Genomic DNA, 27,607 nt, shown 5'->3' with positions numbered 1-27,607 from the left:
TGAGAAGTTTGAGCCAGATCTCCAAGGATTTGTCTAATACTTTACATTCTCTGCATCTGCCTGCTTTAAGGATAAGAATTATGGGTACTTTAACTGGCTTCCAAATCTACATTCTTAATTTTCTATAATTTATCTATACTCTTCACCAATGATTCTTCAATACCAAGATTTTTAACAGGTAAAACTTTGAGACAAAATGAGAAAACTAAAGTCAAAGTGTTCAATTTTTCATTAAGATAAATTTATTCAATTCAAATTGTTAGCTTTTGTTCCAAGATTATATTATTTGTACATCTTTGGTATTAAAATATCTTTCACATAACGTAGATAATTTTTCATGGGCCTAATTTTTCAGTGGTCTTCTTGATAAAAATTTTAAAACTGATCCCCCACTTCATTTTTTATGGAAATCCAAGTTGAAAACTAGCCCCCCAGAGATCTTTCTGAAACTCTTACTAATCGTGTCATTCTCTTGCCTAAACCCTTCAGGGTGAATGAACCACTGTAGCCAAAGGCAGTATCATCCCACTGGGATTTTAAATACATATGTGCTTTAAGTATTTTCTATAGACTAAATAAAATAATATATCTTTTCCTTACATTTCTTATTTCTTATTTAAACTTTTTATTTATTTATTTTGAGAGAGAAATAGAGTGCAAGTGGGGGAGAGGCAGAGAGAATCTCAAAGCAGGCCCCGCACTGTCAGCGCAGAGCTCAATGTGTGGGGCTCTAATCCACCAATTGTGAGATCATGACCCCAGCTGAAAGCAAGAGTCAGGTGCTTAAATCAACTGAGCCAGCCAGGTGCCCCATCCCATAAATTTTTTAAATGTATGAAGATGCTCTATGATGATGATCAATTTATTTTGACTCTCCAGTAGCCTTTTGTCACTGTGTAGGTTTTTCAATCATTTAATTCCTGTCAAGAAGTCATTAAAATATTTTTACTTTAAAGAGCCTAATCAGTAAAGATCAAATCATAGGGGAAAAAAAGGACTTGATTATATAAAAACTAAAATTTTGATAAAATCAGAAATTATATAAATCACATAGAAAGACAGATATATAGGGGTGCCTGGGTGGCTTAGTCGGTTAAGCGACCGACTTTCGCTTAGGTCATGATCTCGCTGTTCGTGGGTTCGAGCCCCGCGTCGGGCTCTGTGCTGATTGCCAGCTCAGAGCCTGGAGCCTGTTTCAGTCTGTGACTCCCTCTCTCTCTGACCCTCCCCTGCTCACGCTGTCTCTCTCTCTCTGTCTCCTAGAAATAAATAAAAAACATTTAAAAAAAAATAGATATATATGTGATGAGGCACCTGGCTGGCTCAGTCGATAGTCTGTACAACTCTTGATCTCAGGATCATATTGGGCATAGAGCCTACCTAGAAAGTAAAATGCTGTAAAATTCAAAGAAGTATATGTGCAAAATGTATTCAACATACTGTCTTTGAAAAACTGAGATATATTATCTTTACTATAGAGAACTAAAAAATAATACAGCAATAGGAAAATCAGCAAAGAACATGGATAGCAATTCATAAGAGAAATATAATCTTCCAGTTAGTGTGCAAAATGTTCAACTTTACTAAAAATAAAAGTTTCAACTTAAGATTTTTTTTCCCTGGCACTTAAGAGAATTAAAAATTAGAGAAATGGATACCCCTAACTGCTGGTGGAACTATATATTGCTATGTACTTTTGAGGATAGTTTGGTTGTATGTATCAAAAAAAGCCTTATAATTTTTAAAATCCCTTTTTATTTAGCAATAACACTTCTGGGAATGTACTTAGAAAAATAACTAAGGATGTGATTAATATAAGCGTTGGGGTGCTCATCATAGCGTTTTTTAATAGTAAAAACATTGGAAGCAATGTAAATATCCAACAATTGCTTGTTTTAAAAAAATATTCTTAAAGTTTATTTATTTTTTTTTGAGAGAGTGTGAGTGGGGGAAGGTCAGAGAGAGAAACAGGATTGGAAAGAGGCTCCAGGGTCTGAGCTGTGGGCATAGAGCCTAATGGGGGGGGGGGGGGAAGGACTTGAACTCATGAACTGTGAGGTCATGACCTGAGCCAAAGTCTGACACTTAACCGTGACTCAGCCACCCACGTACCCCTGTTGGTTTTTAAAAAAGAAAATGGGGGGGGGGGGGCGCCTGGGTGGCTTAGTCGGTTAAGCGTCCGACTTTCGCTTAGGTCATGATCTCGCGGTTTGTGGGTTCGAGCCCCGCGTCGGGCTCTGTGCTGACTGCCAGCTCAGAGCCTGGAGCCTGTTTCAGAGTCTGTGACTCCCTCTCTCTCTGACCCTCCCCTGCTCACGCTGTCTCTCTCTCTCTCCTAGAAATAAATAAAAATATTAAAAAAAAAAAAGAAAACGGGGGCCTGGTGGATCTGTCAGTTCAGCTTAGGTCATGATCTCACAGTTAGTGAGATCTAGCCCTGCATTGGTTTCTGCAATAGCAGTGCAGAGCCTGCTTGGGATTCTCTCTCTCCCTTTCTTCCTGTCTCTCCCCCTCTGCTGCTCACCCTCTCACTCTTTCAAAATAAATAAAGATTCTCTCTCTCCCTTTCTTCCTGTCTCTCCCCCTCTGCTGCTCACCCTCTCACTCTTTCAAAATAAATAAATAAATAAATAAACAAACAAACAAACATTTAAAAATAAATAAAACTAAGGATAATGTGTCATTTGTAAATAAATAAATGGTTCATTCACACAGTGAATCTGTTCAGCCATTAAGAATGATTTTGTTGGGGTGCCTGGGTGGCTCAGTTGGTTGAGCATCCAACTCTTGATTTTGGCTTAAATCGTGATTTCATGGTTGTGGAATTGAGCCCTATGTTGGCCTCTGTGCTGACAGCGCAGAGCCTGCTTAGAATTTTCTCTCTCCCTCTTTCTGTCCCTCCCCTGCTTGTACGTCCTCCCTCCCTCCCTCTGTCTCTCTCTCAAAATACATAAACGTTAAAAAAAGATTTTGTTAATCTTTAATAACATGGCAAAATAATTATGACATGATATTAGGCTTGTAATGTAAGAATTAGGCTACATATCAATAACCGTGGTTATCTTTATGCTGGATGTTTTTCCCTTTAAAAAATATGTTTAATGGGCATGTATTTATACTTTAAAAATATTGGGAATCATTATAGAATAAATCCATGATATATTCTCTATTTATCTCTACTTTCCCACACACAGCACTCCTAACTAACTGTTGCCTCTCAGAGTATACCATCTGCCTACATGCCTCTTTACCTTTGCTTACCCCTTTGGCCACTTAGGGAATGCCTGCTCATCTTTTTTTTTTTTTTTTTTTAATCTTTATTTGAGAGAGAGAACAGGAACAAGAGAGAGGGAGAGGGGGAACCCGGTTCTTGATACAGGACTTGATCTCAGGAACCATAAGATCATGATCTGAGCCAAAATCAAGAGTCAGCCACTTAACTGACTGAGCCACCCATGTGCCCCTGCCTGCTCATCTTTTAAAGTCGGTTCAAATGACACCACCAGGAGGTCTTTGCTGACTACCCTTTTCTTTGCTTATTCCACACAATTATTTTGTGTAATTATGTATTTATAATTCCTCCCCCTAGGCAGTGAACTCCTATCTCATTAACTAATAATAAATATTTGTGAGTGCTTGTTTTGTGCCTGGCACTGTGTGTGTTGGGTACTGCAGATCTAACAATGAACTGCAGACAGTTCCTCCTGCCTTCAATGAATTTATATGAAGTTATTCCTTACACTGTAACATTAAGTGCTATGATAGAATTTTAGAGTACTTTGGGAGAGGAGAAGATTGGTAAATCTACTCCAGGCTGGATAGTGAGATAAGGCTTCCTGGAGGAATTAGCTGAATAATAAAAAGAAAACAAGCGTTAGCCAGGTCAAGGGGTAGAAGGAAGGTGGTTTCAAATAGTAGACACAGTTTATACAAAATTCTGGAATTTTAAAACCGTGTTAAATTTTAGGAAGGTCATTATATTATGGATCCTGGGGTTGATTTCTGATAAGAAATAATTACATATAATTTTATCTTGGAAGAAGCTCCAGAACTCATTTCTTCTTTCTGCAAGAGATTAGGAAGTTTTATATAACAGCAAACCTAGAGCATCCTTAATGTTGAATTAGGCAGAAATTCAAGAGTGGAAAAAAAAAAGAAATTCAAGGGTAATTGGTAGGTTTGTTATTTTTTAAGTATTTATATAAAATATATTCTAAGGATTGAGAAATCAGTGTAAAATTAAAAGTCTGAATAATAGAGTATTTTAATAATCTACCTTGTAATCTTAACTAGTCCTAATAAAGTGTTGCTAAGTATGATTATTTGGAGGATGCCTTTGAATTAATAGATTAAAAATACGGCATTTTTAACTGCAGTTCTTATATGTATATGTGTTCTAAACAGGAAGACATTACTTGTAGCAGAGTAAATATTTGTTACAATTATGAACCTTTTATAGCTTAACATATCTCCTTCTGCAATCAAGTCTTTAAAATCTCTGTCTCCTATTGTTTCTCACCATTTGTGTTTCCTATTATACAGATTCTAAAGTTCTTGCTCTCTAGCACTGTTCTCCAAACACCCACCCCTATTTCCATTTCCAAATAAAAATCAGTAATACAAAGCAGGTGGATAAAATTGCATTGTGGTCCTCATTAAATAATAGTATCCTTCCCTGTGATTATGTGAATTATACTTACAATTTATTCTATATCAGAATCACTGGGTTTATCCAGTAAGTTTGTAGTCCTTTTTTGTTTTCTTGATTAGGTAATAATAGACTATTTCTCAAATTTTCTTTAACAAGAGATTAAATAAACCAGTTTTTCTTTTCTGCTTTGTAGATTTCTTGATAACCGGCTGTTTGCTACCTGCTCTGATGACACTACAATAGCACTGTGGGATCTGAGAAAATTGAACACCAAAGTATGCACTTTACATGGTCACACTAGCTGGGTGAAGAACATCGAATATGATACTAATACAAGACTCTTAGTAACATCAGGATTTGATGGAAATGTCATTATTTGGGACACAAACAGGTTTGTGAATAGGAGACCATGTTAGGATTGTGAACAAAAAAGTATTTGTTTATGATGGTAACTAAATTCAGTGATTTGTCCTAGCTTTTCTATCTCTTTAGGATGAAGAACTTGCCTTTGGGGAAAACAATCAAAAAATGATTCCATCTTTTGTTACTTGCATTTAGTCATATGTTGTAACTATAAAATTTGGAGGAAACTAATGGAAAGGAGACCAAAGTAGTATAGTTAATGATGAAAACTAGTTTGCAAGTTGAGTTTCCTACTAAAGGAACTTCAAGGAAAAATATTTTTATTATTTCCTCTATGGAACAGAAATGTTTTTCATTTTTTGGTCCTTTGATTCTAAACCTACTTATTTTGTAATTTGTGTACCTTTTTTTCATGCATTAAAGATTAGTTTCTCATTTGGACTAGTACTGATCCATAGGGGGATGTTTGGAAGTAAATGTGTGGTGAAGTGTTAGCTGTCACTATGGGAGAAGAGAGGATTTCTACTGGCATTTAATCAGTAGGGATCAGAGTATCTAAACGTCCTGCATGGGACAGTCTACACAGTGAAATATTCAGTGAAATATCTCCTTATAGTGAAATGGATCATTTAAAGAGTTGAAATTTGAGAAATAATTAAAATATTAAATAAAATTTAAAATAAAATTATTTTAAAATAATTAAAATATACCTGTTGCTAGCTGTGGTGAAATGACAATATAGTAATATACCAGGACCATTTCTGAAAAATTCTTTTCAGAGGTCATCTGTAAAAAGGGGATATTTTTAAAGATTTGTAACTATGCATACTGTTTGAGCAAAGGATATACAGATTATCTTTGAGACACACATACCTGTTAAAATTTATTTTTTTAATTTAGAAATAAAACTTGAATAGAAATATGAATGGAACTTCTAAATTAGTGGACAAAAGCTATTAAAATCCAAAAGAGGCAGAGAATGGGAAAAATCATTTAAGAAAGGTAAATCAGGAAGCACAAAAATATATTAGGCAGATAATCCAAATACCAATAATTGCAATAAATACATATGGACTAAAGTAGCCAGTTAAAAGACAGATAGGGTTAGACTGGATTAAAAAAGAAAGCCAAACTATATGTTCTTTGTAAGAGATGCACCTAAAACATACAAATGGAAAAATCTGAAAGTAAAAGGATGGGGAAAAAATAACAGGCAAATTCTAATCCAAGAAAAACAGTTATAGCTCCATTGATTGCAGACAAAAAGAGAGCTTAAGGCATAAAGCAGAATTAGCGATAAAAGGTACTATATTAAAAGGTTTATTTCACTAGAACATAAAATTCTTATATGTATCTAATAACGTAGCCTCAAACCATAAAAACCAAAAATGGACAGATTATTAAAAAAATGCTTTCCAAAAAAAATATTTTCCATATCAGTGGAAAATATTATTCTCTCATTTACTAATAGATAAAATAGACCAAAAAATTAGTAAGCCTATAGGAAATATTACTGTTAATAAACTTGATTAGGCATATTTAGAATTCCCCCATCACAGAGTGAATACATCCTCTGAAGCAAACTTGAATATATACAAAAGGAGAGCATGTACTAAACTACAAAGTAAGTTTCAACCAATACCAAAGACTTGTTATCACACAAATCATTTCCCCTGACCTCAGAGTTTAATTAACATAGATAAGTATAAACTCCCATATTTGGAGATTTATAAACTCACTTCCTAAATAACTCATGGATTGAAGAAGAATTCATAGTGAAATCAATAGACTAAAAATTAGTGAACTAAGCATTTTATCAAAAAAAAACTGGGAAAAGATTAAAAAGAGTAAACCCAGTTAAAGTAGATTATGGAAATGATAAAAGCAGAAATTAATGAAATTGAAAACGAACATGAAGTTTTTAAAAACCTGCCTTTTGAAAACGCCAATTGAAAATGCAATTATCTGATAAGAGTCATCAAGAGAAATCAGACCAAAGATAATCTTAACCCTAAAAACGGAGACAATAAAAAGTATACAATAAGATAATAAGATCGCTTTTATGCCAATATACTTGAAAACTGTTGAAATAGACAGTTTACTCAAAATCTTTAGCAAAACTGACCAAGAAAAATCAAGACCTATAACCTGGACTGATATTTAACCAATATGTACTGATTTAGCTGAAGTAGTTGTTAAAATATTAAACTTCTTCTGTATTAAATGATAAATAGCCACTATCCTGAATTATCCCCAGGTGGTCAAATCCTGTCACTTTCAAATCTGTCAAATCTGGTTACCCAGGCCCTTTTAGGGACACTTCCCTCAAGATCCTCCTATGATCTAGTAGCTAAAGTCCCCCTTAAAATACCTCTCCCTCTTTGGGGTAGGGTTTTTTTAGCATCTTATTTAATTCTGAGAACAGCCTCATGAATTAGATAGCTATTATTATCCCATTTTAAAGCTAAGGAAGCCACAAGGTCAGAGAATTTGGGTAACTTGCCCACATGACTGTCAATAAGACAGTGAAATATGAGCCAAGAGTCAAACCCTGGTTTATAGACTGCTGTGAGGTACCTTTTGCTAATGGGAATTTTAAGATATTATAGTAGAGTAATTCCAGGACCCAGTTTCAACACTGCCAACCACATCAATTCTGACTGGCTAGTTTTTATGCATTGTTGGTTATTTAAATATTCTGAACATTGCCTCTGCCACAGCCATTAAAGAAAGTATCAATTAAAATTTACTAATAAAACAGCAGGCCTGTCAGTTTTATATGTGACTTTTACCAGATAATATAAGAAACAGAACATCCCAACTTTATTCAGTTGTTCAGATTCCAGAGAAAGGAGGAATTCTCCTTACCTCATGTATGAAGCTAGAATGAACTTAATACCTAAACCCAACAAAGGTAATATTAGAAGAAAAAAATGGAAAGGTCAGTCTGCGATGTGAATGTAGATGCAAATATTCTAAACAAAAGGAATCAAAATACTATGATCAAAATATCATGATCAAGTTGGGTTTATTCAAGGCATGAAAAGATGATATGTACAGGGCGCCTGCCTGGCTTAGTCAGTAGAGCATGTGACTCTTGATCTTGGGGTCATGAGTTTGAGCCCTGCGTTGGGTGTAGAGATTACTTAAAATCTTTAAAAAAAAAAATCTATCAATAGAAATTATATTAAAACTCTATTAATATAGTTTATCACATTGATAGGTTAAACAGAAAGTCCATATGATTGTTTTAATCAAGGAATCAAATTCAGCATTCATTCATAATGAAAAACAAGAGAGGACATTATTACCAGTCTTTAAAAAATAATTTTTTTAACATTTATTTTTGAGAGAGAGAGAGAGAGAGCAACAGCAAGTGAGCAGGGGAGGGGCAGAGAGAAGAGACACAGAATTTGAAGCAGGCTCCAGGCTCCGAGCTGTCAGCACAGAGCCTAACGTGGGGCTTGAACGCACAAGCCACGAGATCATGACCTGAGCCAAAGTTGGATGCTTAATCAACTGAGCCACCCAGGAGCCCCCATTATTACCAGCACTATAGAGACTGAAAAGATTATAAAGTGATACAATGAACAACTTTATGGCAACAAATTAGATAACTTAGATAAACAAATAGCTAGAGAGTCCCAAATTATTTAAACTGACTCAAGAACAAATAGAAATCTATAGACCTACGGACCTAAAGCAAGTTAAAAATCGAAATGGTAATTTAAACATCTTCCCACAATGAAAAGCCCAGTCCCAAAACTGGTGAGTTTTACTAAACATTTAGAGAATAAATAATACCAGTTTTTCACAAACTTTCAGAAAATAGAGAACACTTCCCAACTCATTTTATGAGGCTGGTATTATTACTCTGATACCAAACCACACAAGCATCATAAGAGTAAAAACTACAGACCAATATCCCTCAAAAACAAAAAGAAAAAAACCAGAATAATCCTCAATATTAGCAAATCAAACATAGCATGCGTTAAGGATTATATGTCATGACTGAGTAGAATTTATCCCAGGAACACAGGGTTGGTTTAATATCCAAAAATCAACTAATGTAATATATTAATAAAGGTCAAAACCCATGCATAAAATCACCTCAAGAAAGGCAGAAAAGCACTTGACAAAATCCAATACCCATTTGTGATAAAACTGGTAATAATAATAGGGCGCTTTTATTCCTTAGACATCTGATATAGGACATCTATGAGAAATCTGTGGCTAAAATCATGATGTTGAAAGACATTCCCCCAAAGTTTGGGAACAAGGCAAGTATGTCTGCTCCCACCACTTTTGTTTAACATTGTACTAGAGGTAAAATTGCACTGGAAATGCAGTCAGGCAAGAAAAAGAAATAACAGGCATCCAGATTTGAAAGGAAGAAGTAAAACTCTTCATATGTAAATGTGATCTTGTATATAGAAAATCTTTCTTTGTGTTTTTGTTTTTTGTTTTTTGTTTCTTGTAGGTCACAAGATTTACAAGACTAATGTAACAAATCAAGTGTATTTTTACATATAAGCAATAAAAAATCCAAAAATGAATGAAGAAAATTCCATTCATTAATAGTATCTAAAGAAACAAAATACTTAGAAGTAGATTTAACAAAAGATGTATAAGATTTGTACATTGTAACTGTAAAAAACTTTGCTGAAAGAAATGTAAGAAGATGTAAATGAATGGAAAGATATTCCATCTTCATGGATTGGAAGACTTGGCATCATTAAGATGGCAATTCCCGGCGTACCTGGCTGGCTCAGTCAGTAGGACATGAATTCTTAATCTTGAGGTCAAGGGTTCAAGCCCCATTTTGGGTGCAGGGCTTACCTAAAGAATAAATAAAATAGGGGCCCCTGGGTGGCTCAGTCGGTTAAGCGTCTGACTTCGGCTCAGGTCATGATCTCATAGTTTGTGGGCTCAAGCCCCGCATTGGGCTCTGTGCTGACAGCTAGCTCAGGGCCTGGAGCCTGTCTTCGGATTCTGACTCCCTCTCTCTGACCCTCCCCTGCTCACACTCTCTCTCTGTCTCTCTCTCAAAAATAAATAAAACATTTAAATAAATAAGATTACAGAGGACAATTAAAAAAAGAAATACAAATTTTTTAAAAGATGGAAATTCTCCAGATTAATTTATAGATTCAGTGCAACCCCTATCAAGATTCCATCTGCCTTTTTTGGACAGATAGTCAAACTGATCCTAAAATTTATATGGAAATACAAATGACCCAGAGTAGCCAAAACAACCTTGAAAAGAAGAATAAAATTGGAAGACTCATACATTTCTCAATTTCAGAACTTACTACAAAGCCATAGTAATCAAGACTGTGTTTAACTGGCATGGGACAGGCATAAATCAAAGGACAGAATTGAGAGTCCAGAAATAAACCCTTGCATTTTTGATGAGCTTATATTCAACAAAGTTATCAAGGTAATTCAATGGTTCAGGAAAAGATAGACTTTTTCAAAAAATGATGTCTGCACAACTGGATATCCATATGCAGAAAGATGAATTTAGACCCTTATATTTAAAAAAAAAAAGAATTCAAAATGGATTTCAGTCTGAATGTAAGAGCTACAATCATGTAACTCAGAAAACATGGGAGCAAGTCTCTTGCAAACCAGAGTACAAGTGATTTTGAAAATTGGTAACATGGACTTCATTAAAATTAAAAACTTTCATGTATCAAATGACACCATTAAGAAAGTGAAAAGAAAGACTACTGGATGGGAGAGAATATATATATCTGATAAAGGATGTGTGCCCAGAATATATAAAGAACTCTTGCAACTTCTATGTACACAGTAACCCAATTTAAAAATGGGCAAAATAGCTACATAGGCCTTTCACCAAGGAAGATATACAAATGATTAATAGGTATGTGAAAAGATGTTCAACATCATTAGTCATAAGGAAAATGCCAGTCAAAACCAAAATGAGGAATCATTTCACATCCACTAAGATGGCTTTAATGGAAAAAGACCATAACAAGTATTGGCAAGAATGTGGAGAAACTGGATCCTCCTAGATTGGTAGTAGGGATGTAAAATGGTTCGACCACTTCAGAAAACAGTTTGGTAGTTTCTTAAAATGTTAAGCATAGAGTTATCATCTGACCAGCCATTCCATTCCTGGGTATGTACCCAAGGGAAACAAACACATATCACCATACAAAGATTTCTACATGAATGCTTGTAACAGTATTATTCATAATATCCCCCAAATGGAACAAATACAAATAGCTATCAGCTAGTAAGTAAATAAACAAAATGTAGTATATCTATACAGTAGAAAACAATTTGGTAATGAAAAGAAACAGAGTACTAATGTGCTACATGGATGGACCTCAAAAAAAAGTAAAAAAAGCTAAACAATAAGACAACTTATTGTATGCTTCTGTAACTATTAAATGTCCACAAGAAGCAGATCTGCGGAGGCAGAAGTAGGCTAGTGGTTGCCTGCAACTGGGAGTAGGAACTGGAAATGATTGCTAATGGACAGAGTGGGGTTTTTAGAATGAAGAAAATGTTCTAAAATTGGATTGTTTTGATGATTGCACAAATGCACTAAATATCATGAACTGTAAATTTAAAATGAGTGAATTTTATGATATGTAAATTACATCTTAATAAAGCTGTTAAAAAACTTAACTAGAAATAGTAGGAAACTCTTCAAAAGTATATACTAAACCTACATGACATTTTTCAGTGGTAGAACTTGTATAAGTTTTCTCTATAGGGGGATTAGGCTGGCTCAGTTGGTAGAGCATGCGACTCTTGATCTCAGGGTCGAGAGTTCAAGCCTCATGTGAATGTAGAGCTTACTTTAAAAAAAAAAAAAAACAATTTATAAAATCAGGAAGGGGGAACATGTCTGCTGTTACTACTATTGTTTACCATTGTTTTGGGGTGGGGAGAAGGCAGGATCCTACTTGGTGCAGTATAATAAATATATAAGGTTTGGAAAGGAACAACTGAAAAAATAGCATTCACAGATGATATTTGTCTGTATGAAGGGTTGGTAAGCTTTCTGTAAAGGATTGTGAAATAAATATTTTAGGTTTTGTATGCTATATGATTTCTGAGCAGCCATAGACTACATAAATGGATATTGCTGTGTTCCATCAAACTTTCTATATAAAAACAAGCAAGAGTTCAGACTTGGCCCATAGACCAGTTTTCTGACCCCTGGTCTATATAGAAAACCTTAAAAATTCTGACAAATTATCAGAATTAATAAGAGTTAAACAAGATTGCAAGACATAAGCTCAAAATGTAAAAATCAGTAGTGTTCCTAATCATCACAACAAATATTTTTAAAAATTTAAGTATATAGTTTTTAGTAATTAAGAAAAATTTTTTAAATGTTTAGTTTTGAGAGAAAGAGCCAAATACTCAAAAAGGGGAGGGGCAGACAGACAGGATCCAAAGCGGGCCCTGCTTTGACAGCAGAGAGCCCAAGGTGGGCTTGAACTCGTGAACTGTGAGATCATGACTTGAGTTGAAGTCAGACACCTAATTGACTGAGCCACCCAGGTGCTCCAGAAATTAAAAAGAATTTGAAAAACCAGGATGGTCAAGTTGCAGATTAGACACAACTTTAGAAACAGATTGGAAGATAGATACTAAAAAACTATACAGAATGCAACAGAAAGGAGATAAAATACATGAAAGAGCAGTTATGAAACAGAATCAAATGTGAATGTCTCGAACATCTATTTGGAGCTCCAAAAGAATAGAGAAAATAAGTGAGAGAGGTAATACTGGAATAATAATGGATAATTTCCCAGAATATATGAATATTAATCTTACAATTTAGAAAATCAAATTAATCCTAATAAAGTGGAAAGAAATCCAAATTTAAATAGAGTGAAGCTCCAGTACTCCAAAGACAAAGAGAAGGTTAGCCCAAAGGGGGATGGGGTGGGGGGGAATTATCCAAATAAACAATTGGACTAGTAGCAGACTTAACAATGGGGTTAGGGTTAGGAAGCCAGAATTCAGTGGAATATTATCCCCAATAGTCAGAACTATTAGCCTGAAGTTATGTACTCAGCTAAATCTTTAATCATAAAAGAAGAGTAGGGGAGCATGGGTGGTTCAGTTTGATTGAGTGGCCAACTCCTGATTTTGGCTCAAGTCATGATCCCAGGGTTGTGGGATCAAGCTCTGTGTCAGACTGCGTACTGAGTGAGGAACCTGCTTGAGATGCTCTCTCCCTCTTCCTCTCTCTTCCACTCCCTCCCCCCAAAAGAGGAAAATAAAGATTTTCAGAACAACATAAAGTGAGAGTTTACCTCACCAAAGTCCTACTTAAAAATACATACTGCAGGGGTTGCCTTAGGTGGCTCAGTTAAGTATCCAACTCTTGATTTCAGCTCAGGTCATGGTCTCATAGTTCGTGAATTTGAGGGGGAGCCTGGTTGGTTCATTTGGTTAAGTGTCCAACTCTTGGTTTCAGCTCAGGTCATACTCTCATAGTCATGAGCTCAACCCCCACATCAGGCTCCATGCTGGATGTGGAACCTGCTTAAGATTCTCTCTCTCCCTCCCACCTCCCCTTCTCGGCTTGCTCACTCACTCTCAAAAAAATTAAATATATATATACACACACACACACACACACACACTTCAGAAAGAAAGAATAAAATGGAAAGTTGGAGATAAGGAATGGTGAGCAAAACAACCAAAATTTTAATTGTTTATGTCTATAAAGCTAAGTACAAATTGTAAATTCTAGTTTGACGGTCAAAATTATAGCTATTAACCAAATCCTTCTATGTATGATAATTCTAGGTTTTGTTGGTTTGATTTCTTTTGTAGGTGTACAGAAGATGGGTGTCCACATAAGAAATTCTTTCATACACGTTTTCTCATGAGAATGAGATTAACACCAGATTGTTCCAAAATGTTGATCTCCACGTCCTCTGGATATCTCTTGATTTTGCATGATCTTGACTTAACCAAGTCTTTAGAAGTAGGCAGCTATCCTATTTTGAGAGCAAGAAGAACTACATCAAGTTCAGGTAAGCTTTTCCTTTTTTTGATCAAAGAAAATTTTCCAAAGAATCTCACACAAAGGGATGGCATATGTTTCCATTCTGAGAATGATAGCAGAAAGGGAAGAAAATTAGAAGACATTCTTTGGAAAGCACAGTGAGAGCTTTTTTCCCAAGGAAGTATGACCTATATAAATCTCTGACATAGCATAAATTAATGCTTCTGTATCACAAATGATCCAGGGCAAAGAACTGCTAACTCTAAAAATAATTTCTTTAGCTCTTTATGCTATCCAGAAATCTCTCATCAGTATTTCTAAATCATCACTATCTCAAAAATTAGTGGTAGCCCAAGGTAGTATCAATCTTTTTAAGTTCTTCTGGAACCCAGCAGAGCTTTTAAGTTATATTCAATATATGGGGCGCCTGGGTGGCTCAGTCAGTTAAGCATCTGACTTTGGCTCAGGTCATGATTTTATGGTTCATGGGTTTGAGCCCCACATCAGGCTCTGTGCTGACAGCTCAGAGCTTGGAGCCTGTTTCAGATCCTGTGTCTCCCTCTCTCTTTGTTCCTCCCCTGCTTACACTCTGTTTTTCTCTTTCAAGATATTTAATAAATAAACATTAAGAAAAAGATGCATTCAATATAGAGCTTTAAGGGGTGCCTGGATTGCTCAGTCAGTTGAGCATCCGACGTCAGCGCAGGTCAGATCTCACGGTTCATGGGTTCAAGCCCCGCGTTGGGCTCTGTGCTGACAGCTCAGAGCCTAGAGCCTGCTCCAGATTCTGAGTCTCCCTCTCTGCCACTCCCCTGCTTGCACTCTGTCTCTCCAAAATAAGTAAACGTTAAAAAAATAGAGAGCTTTAAGTCTCTATTATATCCTAGGCTTCCAGATGTCCATACCCAGGTAGCTGGTGCCATCCTAAATCAGAGCCCCTAAAAATCTTATTGCTAAAGCCTGTTCTTTTTCCTGTTGCTGATTCCTTTAGACTTCAGTGAAATTGGGGCTCAGAAAAACTTATGCACCATAATTCATTTACATTATATGATAGAGACTATATTTTACTACCTTTGGGGAAAAAAGGGGCTGTTCCAGGAACATACCTATTTATAATTTTGTGTTTACCGAGCCTTAAGCATTTGGAACACCTGTTTATAAATTGCTTTTTAAAATCAGCTTCAGATGGTTGGACTCTTTCTCCTGTCTATATATACAGAGACACTTTTGAAGACTCCTTTGGGAAAATGGGGCCTCTTTATACTTCATTTGCCCAATTTATTGCTAAAAGTAGAAATTTTTTTACCCACTTATTTGCAAAGCAAGGCATTTCCTAAGTATGTGAGTAGAGTCCTCTTACATTCAGAAATTTATTTTTAGGTTAAACATTAGTAATCAACTTCAGCTTAGTGAGAAGTAGTGATTTAGAAGGTCTAGTTGGTTATTTTTTAAATTAAAAAACCAAGAATGTTTTGTCTTCTCAGTTTAATTCTGATAATAACATCAAAGGGAATAAGATTAAGAAGTCCTCATAAAAGTGGGGAGCCAGTAAAAGAGTGTGATGAAGTAGACATTGCTATTTGGAGTAATACATGAAACCCAACTGTCTGATGATTCTTCTACAGATTTCAGTATAAAGTTTGTATTGCATTTCATAGATAGTATCACATGATTTCCTGAATGATAATCGAATTTTTTGACATGCTTAAGGATCATTTAATGTTCTCAGTAGTGGACCTCGTGTTTGGACTCTATTCTAAGATTAAATAACCAGGTTGAACTGCTCTTGCTCTGTTCCCATGTTTATTGAATTTTCTTGTTCCATTTTACTACAGAAGTGATGGGGAACCCAGATATGCTCCTATGTTTATTTGGTCTGTCATTTTTATTCCACTTAAGTCATTGGTAGAAGTGATTTTGTTTTTTTATTAATTTTTAATGTTTTTATTTTTGAAAGAGCAAGTGAGCAGGGTAAGGGCAGAGAGAGGGGGACAGAGGATCCGAAGCAGGCTCCAAGCTCCAGGCTGTCAGCACAGAACCCGATGTGAGGCTCGAACTCAAACCATGAGAACATGACCTGAGCCGAAGTCAGACGCTTAACCGACCGAGCCACCCAGGTGCCCCTGAGATTTTATTTTTTTAATGTTTATTTATTTATTTTGAGAGAGAGAGAGGAAGAGGAAATGCACAAGCAGGGGAGGGACAGAGAGTGAGGGGGAGAATCCCAAGCAGGTTCCGTGCTCATTGTGAAATCATGACCTGAGCTGAAATCAAGAGTTGGATGCTTAATTGACTTGAGCCCTCCAGCCACCCTGGCAGAAGAGATTTTAGAAAGGGGCTAGGCTTTAGAACACTTCAGAGCTGCCCTCCCTACCTCAGTCTTAGTTATAGGCCAGCTGTTAAGTGGGCATGTACTTGATCTGTTTCAGATGGACTTTTAACAGTATGCTTCAACTAAATGATTAAAAAGTTAAGAGACACTACTCAAGTTTTGCTAAGTTTATTGTAAGAACTTTTTGTATTTTCAAGATCTGACCACTTCAAGTTCATCTGGTCCTAGAGTTTCTGGTTCACCTTGTCATCATAGTGATTCTAATTCATCTTCTGAGAAACACATGTCACGAACCTCACAAAGAGAAGGTAGGTTAACAGTTGGATTTTATAATCTTACAACAGATTCTATCAAATAGCTTTCTTTGGTTTAGTTTTAATCCATACAAATAAAAGTCAATAAAGAGGAGGCTATTCTTTGCCCCTCAGTAATTTTCAAAAGTCTAACCAGAGTCTCTAGGGTTGAATATCTTGGGCTTAAACCTTTGTTAGAATTTGAGCTTTGGTTTTATTTACTGGACTTAGTTTGGTCTAAAGTGGAGAAAAAATAGGACATGTAGATTCCAATCAAGGTTGTTATGGAAATTAAATGAGATTATGTATGTGATGGTCTTGTATAAATATGAAGTAGTGAGTTTGTCAGGTGCTTGTGAAAATTGCTTGGTTCCAGCTCACTAGGCTTTTTGCTCTGCCATTTCTTCATCTGAGCAGTGCCTGATAGCCTGAGAGGGGGTACGGGATAAAGTGAGCTACAATCTATCCCCACTCTGCTTTTGCCAGTTTTCCCCCCACCACTCTGGCAGAACTAGCTGTATAACATATTCATTCCACCCACTAACGGAAATGCTTTCTACTACCTGTGCAGACTTCACCTGCCTCTCCATACCAGTTCACATCTAAGCTCTTACAGCACTTTTTGTTTGTCTTACTCCTTGTGGACTGATGGCCAAATGTGAGGGTGGTTTGTTGTTGTTGTTTTTTGTAATTTGGGTCACCTTTTGGAGAAGAGCATGGCTTCTATCTAGATCTTTAGGGGAGGGACTGTTCATTAGACTTCTACTTTGTGTTTTCCCTGGGCAGCCTCACCAGGTAATGCCTGATAATTGCATACTTGATTATTTTGCACGACTTCTTCTGTTTGTAGAATGGTTTGAGAGCCCTTTCCAAACTAACCTGTAGCCTATCTGCTTCTCCAGATAGTCAAGACTGTGATGTTTAAGGTTAAAAATTCTTCCTGTTAAATTTAGAGATTTATGCCCAGATGTGAAATATTTTTCCTTTGATTTGAAACTTACTGTATCAATTCTACCTGTTCTACTTTGCCTATGGGAAACGAGCAAAGGCTCTTAATAATCATTGAGAAAAATCTTTATTGATTAAACCATCCATGAGAAAAAGAAACTTAAGAATAGTTAACATGCTTGTTTATTGCAGTGGTAAATTCCAAAACCAAACTACACAACAGTTTCATGATATAAAGTTGGCATCTGGAGAAGAGCGAGTGTATAGAGAGCCTAGACACAGTATAGAGAAGAAGGTGGGGCTCATACATAAGGGTGCTCTGAATGTTGGCAATCCTGTGTCTTCAGGGTGTCAGGATATGTTAGCACCACACTTTGGCCGACACAGTAGCTTTACGGAGCGGAGGCTCTCAGGCTCAATTCAGGATTAGAACTTTTTTCTTTTTTTAAAGTGATCTCTATACCCAATGTGGGGCTTGAACTCAGGACCCCGAGATCAAGAGTCAGATGCCAATCAACTGAGCCAGCCAGGCACCCCAAGAACTCTATTTTTGACATGAAGTCTGTAGAGTGTAGCACTGATAAAGTGCAGACACTCTGGTGAAATTAAGGAGGTTCTTGAGCAGTCTTCCCTACCCCTTCCCCACGTGGTCCCTCCTTTTGCCAGCTCCGGAGGAACCTCCAAAGAGCACAGCTCAAAAACCACTACTTACCTATTTAGATGGGTTTCTTTTCTGCATTTGTTAGATTTTCAAAATGGATTCTTGAATAGCGGTTTTTCTCTAAAATTATTAAAGTTCAGTCACAGGTGAAATCATTATTTTAGGAATAGTTTGGTTGTAACAATGTAATTTAGAGCTTCGCAGTTTCCATCAATGCTGAAACAATCTAAAGAGAATCTTTTAAGGAAGATAACCCATCTGTTTGAGAAACAGTTCACAAAGGGTCTGACAGGGAGCTCATAATCTTCAAAGCAATTCCTTCCACAGGTAGAAAAGTGTTGAAATAGTTCTCTTGATATTAAATTTCTAAACTGCTGCTTTATAATGTGTATGAAAGTGGTTGTCCACATACCTGAGGAAGAGGATAGAACTGTTAGTGACTACAGCAGTCACTTTGATCAGGCGTTGGGCAGAAGGACATGAGGGGCCGTAACAGAGTACCAGGCATATGTATGACTGGCGGGGTGTCCCTGCCCCTTCTATGTGAAATATCCTCCCTCACCTCCAAAATTATAGGTCTGTTTGTCATTTAGAGTACTGTCCTTGGGGACAGAAGTCCTGCTCCTTGCAAACATAATAGCCTTTTATTTATATTAAAGGCAGTCTTCATAGCTTCCTATTATTTCCTTCTCTGGATCCTTTGTTGGATTAGAGAGCACCAGTTCCTCTAAGGAAGAGAATTATCTTTTACTTTTCCAGGTTCCTTTCAGATAACATAACTTTGATTCTTAAAGTTTTCTGAGATATAGATCCTAATGAAAAGGACCTCTAGTCAGCTTTAAGGCCTTAGTCTTAGGTCACTGATTCTTGCTGCAGTAACTTAGATTCTTTAGTTCTAGTCATACCTCCACCCCATACACGGAGGGACACCACAGGTTTGTTTTTTGTTTTGTTTTTACATGTAGTAGCGCACAGAACTGATGAAGGAATGAAGACCGGGGGCAGGGGTGGCTGCCAGAAATCAAAGCTTTGATGAGCTGCCTCAGTCCTTTGATAATACACATCCCACACCCTAATTTTCTTACCAGGAGTTTCACCACGAAATAGTCTTGAAGTCTTAACCCCAGAAGTTCCCGGTGAAAGAGATCGTGGAAACTGCATCACATCCTTACAGCTGCACCCAAAAGGCTGGGCCACACTCCTTCGGTGCTCAAGCAACACTGATGATCAGGAGGTAGGAGCAGCAGCACGTCGCCTTCAGCAGGGCTGCCTGAGCAAACAGCCATGGCCATGTGTGTCCGTGGTGTCTTTGTCCTTTGAACCCCTCCCTTCTCTCCAGTATGTGTGGCAGACTGGGAAATGCTTTAAAGCAGTATCAGTTCAGCTTGTGCCAGCTTGTGAATTCTTGCCTTTATCTCGTCACAGACCCCCTTACATAGGAAACATTAGATGGAGATGCGTCAGCCAAGCTAGCTAAATGTAAGATTTTGCTAAGTCAATTGAGTATTATAATTTGCTCTTTTAAAAACCAGCGGAAACTGGGAAAGGACTAAACCGATGACTAAGGGAAAAGGCCTTTTAGGACCTATGACTCTCTGGAAAGCAGGAGCCTTTTGAGAGTCTCAATAGCTGTGGGAGTCACAACTGAAGGAAAGGAGAGAAGAGCCTTTGAAGTGTGTAGGATGAGACGTATTTTAGGGCTCAGGGGTCTAAATTCTGTAATTTTTTAAATGTCAAGATTGTTGTTACTTTTACAAAAGTAGCCTGAGAGGATAACAGGCTTTAACGTGTCACATGACTTTAGCTTATGACGATAAGAAGGAATGGGGCCTGCCTGCACATTTTATTAGTTGGGAGAACGGTAGCAACAATTTTGTGAATTGGGCAGTCTTTTGAGCTTTTTACTAAAAGAAATATCTAGCATCGTTTGGGCCTCTGTAATTTTGGTTTGTCTCTCTTCTCTCCCCCAGTGGACTTGTGTCTATGAATTCCAAGAAGGAGCTCCCGTGCGACCAGTCTCCCCTCGCTGTTCTCTACGACTGACTCATTACATTGAAGAAGCCAATGTAGGCAGGGGTTATATCAAAGAACTTTGCTTCAGCCCTGACGGGCGAATGATTTCTTCCCCACATGGCTACGGGATCCGCTTGTTGGGATTTGACAAACAGTGCAGTGAACTTATTGACTGTTTGCCCAAAGAAGCCAGTCCCCTGCGGGTGATCCGTTCTCTGTACTCTCATAACGATGTGGTACTGACGACAAAGTTCTCTCCAACACATTGTCAGATTGCCTCAGGGTGCCTTAGTGGACGGGTTTCCTTGTATCAGCCAAAGTTTTAGGCACAACCTACATCAAATAAGGAACTCTTCTGGTGTTTGACTTATAAATTACTTCAATTTAGGTGAAGTATTTTCTTTTTAGAAGATCTTAAAAGTTTGGGTCAAGATCCCAGTTCTTATGGGTCCATGAACACACCTGTGACCTGAGTACTTGGTCGTCCAGCATCGCAGGGGCCTCACCAAGGTACACTCTCTGCCCCAGCATCTTTTGCCGCATTCCTCTGTCCTGCTCATCTGTGCCGCCCGAACTTCCGTTCTGCTTTTGCATGGTAGTTCTGGTCAAGTTTCTTTCTTTGTTTTTTGATTTTGGGATGAATTTCGTGGACATCTGGCAGGAGTTTTGGCTGGGTTAGGAGAAACCTGTGGCACTAGTATTGAATAAAACCCTGATGTCTGATGTCAGCATACTGGTCATTGAAAAAGGAATTCCATCTTCACTTAGTATACTTTGGCCTTTTAAAGTTGCTGTTATGTTTCTCTATAATGAGCACAGATAATGGCATTATTCTCTTAACTGTTAGATAGTCTTACAACAAAATGTCTTTTAAGTTTCCTGTTAAAATGATACATATTTATTCACCGTGAGGAGAACTTTGTTGTGAAATGCTGGAAAAAATAACTACCACCTCTCTTTGTAATTTACTTGTATTAATTTAAAAATCGCTAGCATGTGCCCTTACGTGGTATTTTGTTCCTGTCAATAGGATTTAGAAAGGAAAAGAGAAGGAATGGGCTTTGGTCATTTTGGTTACATTGAAGAGGATTCATTAGGTTAGTACACCATCTGGTCAGAGTGATGAGAACAGCGTGGCTCGGAGTTTCTGTGTTCTCTGCCAGGCTGTTGGACTCACACAGGGTGACACGTGATGGTATCGGTGTGGGGGGACTTAAAGAGGTTGTGTTTTACTCTTTATTCCTTGAAGCAGGTGGCAGGAGCGCAGCCCCCCAGCGTCAGGGAGCAGAGAGCTGTAGTCCTCTCAAGCCGTGTCCTAACTACAGTAGTCAGTAACTTGGATGTCAAAGCAAAGAGCCCACACAAAGACCTCTTGTGTTTTGTTATGGAACACAGCAAGTAAAAGGCATCAAGCAGGGGACAGTCACCGGGCCGGTTGCTCTGATGAAGTAAGCAGCTTTCTTCTGGTCTCCACTTTGGATAGTATTCTCTTAGAAGAAATCTGCCAGAAGTGGAGTAATTGAAGCCACACACTAGCCCTTTCCGTCTCAGATCACATTCTCTTAGGCCAGTGGTTCTCAAACATCAGGGTGCATTACAGTCACTGAGGAGCTTCTGAAGAACATAGAAACCTGGCCCTTACCTTAGGAGGTTCTGATTCAGCCAGGGAGAGGATAGGAGTCTGTATTTTTAACAAGAACCTCAAGTAATCTTTAGTCAGGTGGTCCCCGGGGTCACAGTTTGAAAAGCACTACCTGAAACATAAGTAAGTACTTCTGTGCCTCTCAGGTGCTTGACTCCCGAAGGTGTTTTGATTTAAAAAAAAAAAAAAAAAAAAAAGTAAATGAAACCAATTTTAGAGGTAGAAAATGCAATCAGTCTCATTATTTGATCTCATTTGATGAATGAGAAAAGTTAAGTGACTTGCCTAAAGTCATCTTAAAAAATTAGTGGCAGAGCCAGAACTTGAATTCAAGTCTCCTAATTCCTTGCTCAGGGCAATTTCTACTGTATTCTGCTGGCTGTCAAATCAATGATTTATGAACACTTTTATTTTGTCTTTAAGTTGTATTATTTTGACTACCCTTAAACTGGCCAATAGTTTGAAAAAAGTGTGGAAGTAGATGCCGAGAATTACAGCCGTGAGAAGAAAAGTATCTTAAATCTTACAGAAATGCTAAATGAACCCAAATACATGAATAAAACTGACATTTCTTTGTAGGACCCACCAGACAGCCATGTACACACGTGGACAGAGCTTACATCTCACTTGGAACAAGGTCGACTCTAGGACAGATTTGTAAAATTAGATCATTTCACCATGGATGGTAAACAAATTGGAATTTTTTAGCCAGCAAGAAAAGTACCACAAAGTAATGAAAACAGGTTTGCCATAAACTTTTTTTAAAGAATCCACATATTTAAAGTTTTAGAGATAAAAGCACCCAATGTTAACATTAAAAATCAGCTACTAAGTACAATAATTAATATTTTTAAAAAGGTTCCATAAATTGCATCCCTTTTGGAGGGAGTTGCAGGTCAGATGCGGGTCACCCAGCTCTGAATTTCAGTCCAGGATTCATTAACCACTGTAGGGTTTCTGTGGTGTCAAATAATGTCCACACTCTACTACTAACCCCCACAAACTACCTTGCAAGGTAGGTGACATGATCACCAACTGACTTTGGAGGAAATGGAGGGTCAGGTTAAGTGATTTCCCTTAAGTCACAGAGCTGGCAGCGGGTGGGAATGCTGGGATTCAAACCTAGGTTTGTTTTAGTCCAAAGCCTGTGCCTACTACTCTACCGTTTTGCCCTTTTGTTTGTAAAGGATGGGAAACTAGCCTGTTAATATGTTTAGCATCCTCTGTAAATTCTTTATTACAGAGCTGGCTTACCTTCTGCACCATGTACGAGAACATCTACAAGACTGGAAATTTCCATTAGAATTAATACCATAAAATGCAGGGCGTACATACAGTCCATTCCTAACTGGAAAACTGCAAACATGATAAGTATCTGTGAAGTAAAGGAAAATGTATATAGCCTTGTATAAAAAGAGAGCCACAAGGTGAGAACTAAAAATTAGCCAGCAAACTCAACAAAACAATCCTTATCTTCTTTGAGCTATAGTCGTGATCAAAAAATCATGAGGGGGATATTAATCCAGGAATTACAGGGCATCAGGAACGCTAGACTCTTGGAGGAAACTGCAGCGTACAATTTCAAGATCTCATTTCACTTCAGAGTATAAAATCCAATCTGGTGTTTTTTACTTTAAATTCTAGTCGTTTTTATTCATGATAATTGGTGAGTGTATTATCATTGGTAATGTGGTATAATTGTTGGTAAACATGGTATAAATTACTTGTTTTAAAAAGCTTTCTACAGGGGTGCCTGACTGGCTCAGGGGTGGAGCATGCAACTCGTAATCTTAGGGTCAAGAGTTTGAGCCCCACCTTGGGGGAGGGGGTTGATTGTACTTTAAAAATGTCTTGAAAACGTTTCCTACACAACAGTATATTAATGGCAGTGCTGCTGAATTAGGAACTTCAAATATTTAGTAGTTTCTTTAATTAGGAAAATGAAGTGGCTAAAGCAAATGAGACCTCTATCTTAATCTTTTGAGAACAGGTGTGACCTTTTTTCTCAGAAGCCCAAAGAACATGTGTATTTTGTTATTTCTCCTTGTTAACATCTGAGATGAGGCTATACCAAAAATTTTAGGAAAACAAGCAAGGAAAAGGTTCCCTACGACTGTGTCTAGAACCAAGATCACATTATATCATGGCTAAAGTTTTGTTTTCTAGAAAGTGCAATATAGGAAAAACACTCTGAGAAACTTTTAGAAACCTAGTGTTTCCGCTATTAGAATATATGGTATTGGCATCCATAAGTATCTGTTAAAACTTGTGTCTAGCAGGGGACGTAGTCTGATAACTAATGACAATCATCCCCATGTAATGACTAGCAGCCATGAAGAGTTACGAAAATTCACTCAGTAATAGCTTATGTTGGTCATAAAAGAAAGCATATACAGTATATGAATTTTTGGATAACTAATGCATTATCTCTTAAGTGCCAAAATTTTAAACTTATAATTATTTTTGATGTAAGCCTTTCAGATGATGTTAGTATACCTTCCTGCCTTCTTAAACTGCATGCTCAGCATAATTCACATTTTCATGATGAAGTAAAAGTTATATTCATGTGTTATCACAAATATCCAATTAGCTCTGATATATGTAAAATACTTCATAAAATGTAAAGGGCTATAACAAATATGAGTTAATATCAATTATTATAAGGCGATTCCCTCAGCCCTGAGGTATATATAATCATTTGCCTCAGGTTGTTGGTGTTTGGGGGCAGTTTTTCATTTTTAAATTTTTATATCTGCTGAATAGTTTGTTGTGTCTCCTATGACAGTATCCACATGCCCGCCTCTAACAGGCTTGCTCTAACGTGCTGTGTTCATCTGTTACGAGCTGGGACACGAGATGACCAAGCTTGCTTGGTGTCTGAAGAGCTGCATAAGCCCTGGATGCACAGGCTTCGAGACAGCTAGCTCTTTTGGTTGCTTACCAGCTTTCTGACAGATTAACAATAACAGAGGTTCCCAGTGAAAGCCTAGCCTAGGTATTTTCTCCGTTGCCGCTAAATAAAATACTATAAACTAAGGATGCTGCTAAATTAAGGAATAATAGATTAAGCAACATACCAAAGTATAGCCAAGTAACAACAAAGGCTCTGTATTTGTACAGGGATCGTTCATGCTTTTAAGAAAAAAGAAGAATCCGGGGTGGGGGTAGGGGAACAATGAAAATAAAATCCACATAGACTTGAGTATTTTTGATGCCATTAAGCTTTGTCAATAACCATTAAAATACCTGTTTAAATTATCACACATTGTTACAAAGACAGTTTTAGTCTCATTGCAGAGTAAGATCATACCAGAATTTATACATCTTTAGGGTGATTCCTAAGAATTTCTCCCATTCAAATAAGAACAGAAATTATTGAAAGGAATGTCTCAGATTTACCTGTATGCTGCTTCTTTAGTTGTAAATGAATTAATAATGGAAATATGGGTTTTATCAAAAGCTCCAAGGAACACATCTCACATATGCACACCTCATATATGTATGTGTATATGAATGTCACTATAAATGAAAATGTCACCCAGAGACAATAAAATAATTTTAAAATTTAAATCTTGTTCATAGTATTTAAAGTAGAATGTTCACCTTTCCTAAGTTTCTTCCTCATTTTAATTTCATGGTTTTTACATTAATGGTTGAATATTTGAATTTTCTTTTAAATTTCACTTCATTTCTCAAATGTGCTTTCTGTTCATTTTAGATTCACATTTTTTGGGGAGTTGGAAATATTCCAGATAATATCCTAGACACCAGAAAGTTTCTCACTGGGTTCTGTTAAGTTCTTACAATAGACTGTAAGCTCCTCGAGGGCAGGGACCGTCTTACTTTTCTTTTATCCCCAGTACCCCATACAGGATCTGACAGAGTAGCTGTTCAATAATTTATTTGTTGTATGAATCAAATGAACCATAGCCATATGTGGCCTCAAATTCCCATGAAGCCAGAATGTGATGTGCAAACAGAGAAATCTATCATTTATTATTATAATGAACAGACTTTCATTCAGAGTAAGACTTTCTCACTGATTTGGGAAACTGCGAAACTCAATTTTTCAACAAACATTTGAATCCATCTATATGCCTTGTCCAGTACTAGGGTCTCAAGGGACAAAGACAGCTAAGGTGGTTCTACAGAGGCCTGCGCTAAGCCCCATGTGGGTGTAATGTGCTGCCGGAGGCATTTTTTTGAACAAGGGGCCCGTATTTTGCACTGGGCTTCCAAATTCTACAGCTGGTCCAGTTTCAATACTATCATTGTGACATGGTGGGAACAAGAAGAATTATAGTATCTTTTACATACTGTCTAGTAAAGATGTTCCCATCCATTGAAAGCTAGCCAGAAAGTGAATGATTTAGTTCAATGATTTCTAAAATCTAAAATTACAACTACCTCCCTCCCACAAACATCTGAACACATCTTCATTTCAGCATTAGGAAAGCTTTCTACAAGTGTATTGGCTTTTTACCATTTCAATTGAATTGTTTTGAGGTTTTCACTGATGACTGTAGAGTTGTGGGTGATTTTATCTACATACATACATACATACATACCTACATGCAATTTTAAGGTTTCAATAAATCGTTTATTAACATATGCACTGAGTGTTCTGGTGTGAGTCTACCTCATAATGTGCTTCTACAAAATAAATGATGCTTTGAAACATGTGACACACTTTTTGTGCAGTTAACCTGCTGAAAAAGTTAATGGCAAATTTGCATTCAGCAGTATTGAAAATTTTGTTTAAATTGCTTAGGTGCTTATTTTTAGACCGGAATGAAGCATAAGGCTGTGACAGGGGCAGTGGTATAATGATTCTTGTAGTGAATTTTCTACACTTTTTCAATCATATAACCCTTACCTGAAAAAAGTTAAATACACTTCAAATTTTGATTATAAGTGTATATATATTTATATATGTTACACGTGTGTGTGTGTATATATATATATATATAAAACACTGTACTGATCCATTATGTACATTATAAAACATGCAAAGAGAAAAAGAGTATTTTAAAAGGATAGGACTTTTAAATATCAAAGTTCTACATTACCTCCTATACTTCCTGGGATCACCTTATGCTTCCCCTGGTATATGCACCTTTCATTTCGTGAAGGCCACCATTCTAAAACATAGAATTCACATTTTACACTGAAAATACATTTACTAAGAGCTGATTCATTCACATCTGTTAACTAATGTGCTAGATGTTTACAAGTTTATTCTGTACTAGTCAAGTTTTACAGAGCTTTATAAATTCTTTACTCCATGAAAATAGTGTTACCAATAAGCAGACTACTTGATAAATTTTTGTCACACTGTATACAGTGCTTTGTTTTCATATAGATACACTTAGAACATGCCTTTTTTCAGTGTTACCTTGAATGCCCTTTTTTTATCATTTAACAGTATGATGGGTCATTTTACCACACTATTTTAACTTACTAAAAAACTGACCATCATATTTAGGACACTCACTCATTTTTAAATAACTCATTGAAGAGAAAAACAGTGAATCTCTTTCAATTCAGATTGTTTTGTGAAATTGGATAAACTGATTTGCAGCTAAGCATAGCATTAATTACCACTATTTTCAGTTATTCCTCTGACAGTCATGGTTTGGGCTATTTTAAAAGTGGGTTTTTTTTTTTTTAAGGAAACATTTGGCATGTTTTAATGTT

At 36.9% G+C, this 27,607-nt stretch overlaps 1 protein-coding gene across 1 annotated transcript in view; it reads left to right on the top strand.

The window, feature by feature from the left end:
• DCAF10 (DDB1 and CUL4 associated factor 10) overlaps nucleotides 1-24,211 on the top strand; it is a 42,966-nt gene extending 18,755 nt beyond the window's left edge. The window contains exons 3-7 of the mRNA XM_039234769.1: nucleotides 4,845-5,042; nucleotides 13,847-14,049; nucleotides 16,551-16,661; nucleotides 19,344-19,489; nucleotides 20,226-24,211. Coding sequence (XP_039090700.1) covers nucleotides 4,845-5,042; nucleotides 13,847-14,049; nucleotides 16,551-16,661; nucleotides 19,344-19,489; nucleotides 20,226-20,594 — 1,027 coding nt within the window. The 3' untranslated portion in view covers nucleotides 20,595-24,211. The remainder of the gene's footprint in view (nucleotides 1-4,844; nucleotides 5,043-13,846; nucleotides 14,050-16,550; nucleotides 16,662-19,343; nucleotides 19,490-20,225) is intronic.
• The last annotated feature ends 3,396 nt before the right edge of the window (nucleotides 24,212-27,607 follow it).

The sequence above is a fragment of the Hyaena hyaena genome, unplaced genomic scaffold (genome assembly GCF_003009895.1).
Source record: "Hyaena hyaena isolate Hyena2069 unplaced genomic scaffold, ASM300989v1 scaffold_93, whole genome shotgun sequence".
NCBI lineage: Eukaryota > Metazoa > Chordata > Mammalia > Carnivora > Hyaenidae > Hyaena > Hyaena hyaena.
The sequence above is the reverse complement of the archived record's forward strand: the minus strand, read 5'-3'. Positions and strand labels throughout refer to the sequence as shown.